This window comes from Rattus norvegicus, chromosome 17 (genome assembly GCF_036323735.1).
Source record: "Rattus norvegicus strain BN/NHsdMcwi chromosome 17, GRCr8, whole genome shotgun sequence".
Lineage (NCBI taxonomy): Eukaryota > Metazoa > Chordata > Mammalia > Rodentia > Muridae > Rattus > Rattus norvegicus.
Window position 1 is genome coordinate 3,686,454 of NC_086035.1, and position 8,929 is coordinate 3,695,382.

Consider the following 8,929-nt stretch of genomic DNA (forward strand, 5'->3'; position numbering starts at 1 on the left):
TTCTAAGGTTGTTTACATGAGGAATTTAGAAATAGTCATATGTTAACAGGGGGAATTAGCTAGATTGATTTGTACAGCCACAATCTCATTTGGTAACTAAGCTAAAACCATATCTTTACTTTGGTATAGAACTGCTCATATCCTTTTTTATTATACATCAACAGGGAACATCTGGAATTAAGCAATTAAAATAATTCAATAAAAAATTTTTCTCCTCTCCTTAATTTCTTATTGGTGAGATTTCCTTTGAGATTCATGTTCAAATACCATTCCATTTTCAGAATTCCTTTAGTTTGAGATTTCTTTAATGATGCTATTTCTACTCATAATTGTTAATCTATTTTATTCATTTACTTCACTGTTTCTGTCTTCATTAATTCCTTCATTTCTCCTGTAAGGAGCTCTATAACATGCACAGAGGTTATTTTAAAGACTTTGTCTATGCTTCTGCTCTGAGGCACTTATCAGAGCCTAGTGTAGTAGGTTGGCTGGACTTACTGCATCCTAATACATGGTTGAAGACCTAGAGATGTGAGAGTCACAGCCCAACACAAAGCAGTAGCAAGTGGTGATTTCTCATTGCACATGGGGGGGGGGGGCACAAGTTGATAATAAGTCCACTTGTGATAGCTAAAAATGTACAATTCAGAAATTATCATATAGTCTTTGAAAGAAGGATTTCTGGTAGATTTATAGAACTTTGTATTCAAAGAACAGCCAATGAAGGATAACAGACATCACAGAGGATCAACCCACCCCTTCTCCTGAATATCAGACCAACACACAATCCCAACTTCATGATGAATTGCATTTCTTACCAAAAAAAGTAACTGCACACAAAAATATACGGAAGATAGAATATTATTTTTTTTCTTTTTAAAAGGCTTTTATTTGCTCAAGCATTAAAAGTAAAAATAAAGTTACTTTGGGAAACATGAGCATTCATTACTGAAAGCAAAACTTATAATGCTCGTGTCAAATACGTGAAAGCTCCAAGAATTCACATTACAATGAGAATTTTGAGCAAATCAAGATTTTAGTGTATTCATCAAAGGCCATTCATTGAAGCTGATGTCACTCCTCTGGAAATGGAGTCTCATGGCACATGCTTTCTTGTGACATAAGGCTGTTCACACAATAGGGTATTGGGCAAATGTGGCAATTCCACAGTGGTTGTTCCTGTCTTTGGCGATCTTCATATATCCATTCAGTCCCCATCGTTCACCCCAGCTGAAAGAAATCATATTTTCCATTTAGTAAAAATGATATCACGTTAGACATATTACAAAATCTGACAAGAGGCCAACATAACATCCATTCATGAGTATCAAGAGGTGCTTCAAACAGGATGTGAAAACTACAGCAGAGAATGGGAAATTCTACCCATATGTGAATCAGAACAAAAAACATCTTTTACTCATGACAGAAGTAAAGGCACTGACATGACACTGACATCCTAGAAAACAGAGTAATAATGAAAATTTCACAATAACATATTGTTAGTATGCTCTTAGAGTTATAGGGTTGCTCAGAATTTAAATGAGTGAAGATCAACTTGAAGGGCCATTTAAATGGCTAACTAAATTAAATAATAAATTCCTAGATCATCTAGAAACACTGCCTCAATATGGAAGTTGTATAATGATTGAGAAGCAACTGATGTTAAAATCAGTCCTCTACATAGGTGCACTTGAACAAACACAGTTTCTCACAGACGTGCAGATAAGCAAAGAGACCTCAGGCATGTACATGGAAAAAAAGAATAAACTTTGTTCAACTTAAATTGGTTAAAATTATCAAGGCTGTGTGTCAAAATACTAACTGTAGTATTCAATTTCTTCATGAATCCTTTGTTAGGGCATCCAGATAAATTACCTCTGTAGAACCTGGAATTTTAAATACAGAATTTCTGTCGGTTTATACCTGTTCTGGATCAGCCAGTAGTTATTGCCATCTGTTTCGTTTCCCTCAAATCCATAGCCCACCACGAGAACTGCATGATTCACATAATTGTTGCACTTTGGCTCATGATAAATACCTGAGAGATAAAATGGAGGCTGCCATGAGATACAAAGGATACCTGACAGTGAGCACAGCCACCAACAATAGAGAGGCGTTTCCAAAGATCCCTTAAATTATATAAATGACAATGGGATAATGGGCTTTATGAATTGTTACACGTATACTGATATATGTATATGTGTGTGTGCATGTGCTTGTATATGTAGGAATGTAATAGAATTATCATATACAAACATAAATATGTATGTATATGTATATGTACATATATTACACAAACACACACACACATATATAAATATATTTCATAGAAAAGTGAAGTAATTCAAAGTAGTGCTAGTGAGATTTGTTGGTAATGACGGTCTCCAAGCATATGAGATGAATACTTGATATTGTATATTTGTATAAATAGAATCTCATGCCAAGATAAACTTATAGGACACCAAGTACTTAATTCAAAAACTCTCTTATAATTTGATTTTAGGTATTCTGTCACTGTAAATCTATAAAAAATGCACCAAAGTGGAAGAGCTCAAAATTTAGCTAACTAATAAATGTTATCATGGGGAGGTTCATGTCAAATGAAATTCAGTACTCAAAACTAGTGCATGGGGATGAATAAAATCCAGAAACTCAAATATTCACACAATATGTTTTACATAGCATCTGGTCTGTGAACTTGTCATGGGGTATGGATGGTATAAGTTTTTTCCCTTCATATCTAGAAGGAAATATACTAACCTTTTTTGTAGAACCTTAAAGAACTGTGGACAACATGAATTCCGGCAGCAACAGGTCCTTTAGTTGCTACAGCATCCATTAGGACATCTTCATTTTCTGGGAGGGCCACAAATCTTGTGATTTTAGCAGATGAATTATTAGGATTGTACCTGCATAGTCCTTCCTTTAAAAGAAAAAGAAGTAGAAACTGAGTTACTTCCACCTACTACTAGGAAGCAAGAGTCAGAACCACACCACACTGTACTCTGCAAATGAACACACTCAAGTAGGGAGTTTTATAAATAATCCCGGTAAGTAAAATGATTCCAAATGATTAGGAATGAAAAATAAGTTATTTTATCATCAATAACATCCAATAGCTCATGCTATTCATAGGAAAATTGAGTGCCACAGAATTCTGAATTACATCTACAACTGTTTCCATGGTCTCCATGTACACAAAAGGAAAAAAGGCTATGTTGATATTACACAAAAATTTATACAAACAAAACCTAACAACAACATTGATGGTGTATAAAGAGATTCTACCATGTAAGTTGAGCTCTGAAGATAGTGTATTATCTCTACAACTGTCACTCCCTACCAGCTGAGCTGAATGTCAATTTACAAAGTCCACTTACTTTTCCTTCATATGGATAGGTTGCCTCAGACTCCAAACCTCCATTTTGCAAAACATACTGGAATGCATTGTATGTAGTACCTCCACGACAGCCTTTATTGCCTTGAGGTTTAGAACAGTCCACAAGATTCTGGACACTCAGTGGGGTCAGTTTGCCTGTTTTCTTGAACATTTGTCCTTCTATGGCACCAACCACAGGAAAAGCCCAACAAGAATTACACCGTCCCTAAACATAGAAGAAAATATGGTCATCCATAAACAAATATTAACTCAAGACAAAAATAGACAGCCTAAAAATTAATGAAAATGGAGAACTGGCCGTTGATAGATTGATAACAAAAAGTAAGGAGTCTCCTAGCAGACTTGTGTGCTGGCAGTGTGCACATACTCCAGTATACACACACACACACACACACACACACACACACACACACACACAGACATCTGAGGAGGAGATGGGTTATTAATGAAATTTGAAGGAGGCATAAATTCTACAGTGAGAGGAGAAACTGATAGTTGGAGAATACATGTAGCAGACTGCTACAATAAATAATGTAAAATGTATAAAAATATCAGAGAAGAAGAATATTATTTAAAAATTGAACTGCAATCCCTCCAATTCACTTTGAATGTCCTGTTTTGACATTCATGTGGTTTAAAAAGATGGGAATAACTTGGCATGGCGATGCATGTCTTTAATCCCAGCACTTGGGATTCAGAGGCAGCTGAATCTCTGTGGATTCAAGGCCAGCCTGGTCTCTAAATGAGCTCCAGTGCAACCAGGGTTCTTAAAATGAGAAAACCTGTCTGAAAAACAGCAAGCAAGCAAGCGAATAATTGGGCAAACAAACAAACAAAAGCAAAAAGAAAGATAAGGAGTAGGAAGATAAGAAGTAGGGGGAGTAGAAGAAAGTAGAGGAGGAAGAGGAAGAGGAGGAGGAGGAGGAGGAGGAGGAGGAGGAGGAGGAGGAGGAGGAGGAGGAGGAGAATGGCATGTGGCACTGTCATACCTGTACCCGCACATGAGTCACATAGCCTTCCTTTCTCCAATCAACGAATTTGGGCAAAGCATCTCGCCAATACCAAGAATTAGGTAAAGAACTACCAAGTGCACGTTTCCAGAGACTTTTCATTGTGTTGTTAATTGGCAATGTAATACCAGTTATCATATCCTTGAATTCTTCATCAGTCTCCAAGAAAAAGTTTATAAATCATTATTAAAGACTCATTGTAAAGCACTCAAGAAAATACAGTGTGAAGCAACCCATGTCACACTCACCAGGTCAGCAAAATCATTTATTTCCATAATATAGGTATTCTTCCCCAAGGAATTCTCCCTGTTATGCAGTTCAATCTTTTTCACATTTTCTTCCCATACTACTCTCTTCAGGAGTTCTTCCTCCTGGAAAAAAGTATAACGGAAGACAACACATTCTATTAAAACTCCTGCACATGGTCACTTTGACAACTTGCTGTTCCAGGGGATTAGAGGCCTAGGAAGGGATCCCAGGAGAATATGGTCCCACATTCACATCCTGAGCAAAGACAAGCTGAACTTACTGTGCTCACAATGAATTTTAATAGGTAATCTCTCATTCATGATGATTCTTGTGATGGGGCACCTAAGACCTCTCATCTACTAGAAACTTTTACTCTGGGAACCATCTGGACAGTTTTCTGGATACGAACCGGACTATATAATTTTTCATATTTCATCTTCCACTCTTGCCATTGGACATCCAAACTGAGATCGAATGCTGAAGCACCTGACACAACTCCCACGCACAGGATGATCAGGAAGACAGCAGGAGTCATGTCTCAACCTGGATATAAAAGAGAAATGAAGAAATGACTACAAGAGTGTTTTTAAAATGTCTTCTCACTCCATCCTGAAAAATTAGATCATCCATGGTTAATAAAATAATTTGTGTTATTTTTCCAAATACTTTTCAAAAGATTGTAGAAAATGCTGAGGATATATTAAAAGTGAGTAACAGAGTAGGGGTTATTAGATTCAATGCAAAGTGAAAAACATTGTACACATAATTCTAGCACTGTAAAATTTAGGTGTTTTGATAATGTTTCATAAATACCTTCATGCATATGGTGGAAGCACTGTTTTAGAATATCTCCTATTATTTCTACCAGGCAGAATTTCTATCATGTGGTATTGGATTTTTAATTTCAATGTGAACTCAAGAATTGGGGCCACATGTAATCATATGCCTTTCTAATGTACAGCAAGTGGTGGGCTTGTCTTTAACTCTGTTCTTTAGGACAACTTAGTAAAATATCATCTATAAAGAATGTGGGAAGAAGTATTTTCTATTCTTTCCATCTAACCCATAGGATTATATATCCAAATTCACACTTTCTACCTATATAAGAATGATATCACATAAAAAATTACTAATAAGCCAAATTCATGAGAAAAGGAAGAGTATAATAGGATTTCATACTCTGTACTTGCTGAGTTTCTAAAGCAACTCTCCCCATAGGACCTGAAAGCAACATATCACCTGCTACGGCATCTAAACATGATAATTGAAAACAGACACTTCTATGGTTTCTTGCAAGAGATGTCTTCAAAAAACCAACTGCAACTGTGTGGACAGACTCAGACTTTCAGTTAACAAGCCCCCATACAAACATAGACCCAGAATAGACATGGTTTCCTCTTTACCTTCTGTGCCCACCACACTCTACTTACCCAGAGAGCTGGTAAAGAAAAGGATAAGGTTTTCTTCTTTGTGATCTGATTGATTCTCTAAAGAGTCTCCCAAAGCACCCCACCAAGCCCACTTTCTGTTGCGCCATTCACAGGCAGGGCCTTACCTTTCTGTGATGACCACTACTGCCTCTGCTCACTCCACAGATTGAACTCCTTGGAGGATGGTGAGGTTCAAGGATCTGGCTCACCTATAAATCCAAAGTAACTACAGGGTTGGACCCACCCCTCAGTCAAACCCTGCTATTGATTGGCTGTGTTGGTGATCAGATTAAGCCTCTGGGCACTGGAACACCAGGCATATTCTGAGATATAATCTGATTGTCCCTTTGTCATGGCTGTAGGCTACCTCTGGGAAGAGCAGGAAGCTGAATTTGTGAACCTTGTCAAAGAAAGGTAAAGAGCCATCCTTTAGGCCTTGAATAACACTATACAGGATATCTTTCTTCTGTAATTGTGTTTCCTGTAAAGCATATGTGGTGTTGTATGCTTTAACTTTAGAATAGCATGTTTTAGTTAACATCTCTTGCATAGTTTTAGTCATTATATTCTATTTCATGTTCAGTCCGTAATATGGTTAGATATGTTGAGAACACAGACCTTGGGATGCTCTTTTATTATTTCATGGTGTATTGTGAATTATTCTCATGACGATTCTTAGGAGCCAGTGACAAATAAAGAAGAAAATAATATTCAAGTCTGAGCCATAAGTTAGGGAATATGAATGAATATCGTGCGAATGGTCTCATTAAATTCATTGGCTTTCCTCTTGGAAAAGAAGATGAATCACCACCTAGAAGGACCATATTAACTGTCCTCTGTATTGTGGCAACATTGTGGTAACGGAAAACACCTGTATTTATGATGTTCAGGACCTATTTTGGTGGTGTTAAGAGCACATACATTGTTTGAAAGCATCACAAAGAGATTATTTAGAAGGATTTCCTCTTCAACTGTTCAAGTTTGCTCTGGACACTGAACAGTATTCATCTACTTGCTCCCTTCATCATAGCACCCATCATTTCTTTTGTTAGTGTAGATATTTGGCTACTGGTTTTTGTTTAGTGCTTTCCATCTAAGGGTCACGATGAAATGTAGTTTCCATTTCATCGGTCGGAAAAAGTGGCATCATTTAGAAATGTACTATTTCATAATAATGGCGGTCATATTTTCACTTCATATCCTCAGTGTGTAATATTTTATAGAGCACAGAGATACCATACTTGATTTATCCATTTATTACTGCATTTAGTTCTTTTCTCAAAGCAGGAGGAAGTGCCTGATATCTTTCTACAATATATGCTACAGGACCCAATGGTTATAAAGTCCAAGACTATTTTATCATTTCTAAATATTTAGCAAATAGTGAAACATGATTCTTTTCAGGATGGTGTAAGTTATTTCATATAAATTACAAGCAAAAATAAGAGATTGTAGCTCTTACTGTATATCCTACAGCCCCTATGCTCTGTCTGCCTTCTGATTGTTTCATTCTTAGGCCTTTCTATTTATTTTTAATTAATTTTTGTAAATTTCATACGGATTATTTTTACTATATTCTCTCCACTGTCTTTAATACTCCCAGGTGCTCTGTTTCTCATTACCCATACTACATCATGTTCTTTTCCACATTTACTGCAGAAATATGGCTTTCCCTGTCCAAGAAGCCAACTTGTGGGAAGAACACTTTGACTACTTTTCCTACTTTTCTTATAATTCTGTCTGCTTCATCTTGGGACATTTTGTCTGGCTTAAGCTGTCTATGTCTTGTGTATCCTGTGGCAGTTTTTGTGATTTCCCATGTGAATCTGCTGTATGGTGACTCGAAATAATTTTAAGTTATTTTCTCCCCTTATCTTTACAATTTTTCCTCACAGCCTTCCTCATGGATCCCCTGACTTTGTGGAAAGCAGTATGATAAATATATCCCAATCATCTCTGCCATGCCACACATCCATGGCTCCTCATATTGTACAGATGGAGGCCTCTGTGTAAATTGTCATCTACTGCATGGAGAAATGTCTCTAATGATGGTTGAAAAATTCACGTGTATGTATATATCAATATGAAATAAGAAGTCTGTTCTTGTTATGCTCTTTAGCAGAATCATAGAAATAGAATTTTCTCTTAGACTGTTATTTCATTTTACTGTTTTTTTCATGAAAGGTATCAGATATCAGGTCTATATCACTTAGTAGGCACATTTATAGGTATATGGGATGGTTGGGAGAAAGGGAAAATTTATGAGATGTAGAGGTGGGGGCTGGAGAGGGCTAGCCAAATTAATGGAAATATGTGGCTTCTAGGGTAGGAGGTGGTGGGGCCATGGGGGTTCTAGAATGTACCAGAGACTTGGGAGTTGAGAGACTTACAGGATCAATTGGAGTGACCTTAGCTAAGACACCCAACAGGGGGGGAAGGGAACTCGAAGTGTGTGCCTCCTGTAGATACACAGGTGCTCAAGGGAATAGCAAGGGTTACAAACTCACAGTCAAAATTTTTTACCTACAAATTTTTTGTGTCTAAAAGAATTGCAGTGGAAATAATGGAGAAGAGACTGAGGGAAAGAAGACCCAATGACCTTCTTGCTTCCAACTTGGGATTCATTTGACGGTGGGGCATCAAAGCCTGATACTATTACTGTGCTATGATGTGCATACAAGCAGGAGCCTAGCAAGGATGTCCTCAGAGAGGCCCTAAAAGAATATGACTAGGAGGAAGGGAGAAATGTACACTCAGCCAATGAACTGGCACTAAGTTTAAGTTAGGGGAAGGACTGAAGAAGTGGAAACTGAGGACAACTCCATAGGAAGACCAGCAGT

The 8,929-nt window shown here is 37.2% G+C and overlaps 1 protein-coding gene across 1 annotated transcript; it reads right to left on the reverse strand.

Annotated features, from left to right (window-relative positions):
• Nucleotides 1–861: 861 nt before the first annotated feature.
• Ctsql1 (cathepsin Q like 1) lies at nt 862–6,261 on the reverse strand. Its single transcript, NM_001329884.1, has 8 exons — nt 6,215–6,261; nt 5,069–5,202; nt 4,659–4,781; nt 4,390–4,569; nt 3,381–3,605; nt 2,761–2,923; nt 1,924–2,038; nt 862–1,230 (listed from the first exon to the last, which is right to left on the reverse strand). The coding sequence occupies exons 2-8, from the start codon at nt 5,192–5,194 to the stop codon at nt 1,131–1,133; spliced, it is 1,032 nt and encodes a 343-aa protein (NP_001316813.1). The 5' UTR covers nt 5,195–5,202; nt 6,215–6,261; the 3' UTR covers nt 862–1,130.
• Between the last annotated feature and the right edge of the window lie 2,668 nt (nt 6,262–8,929).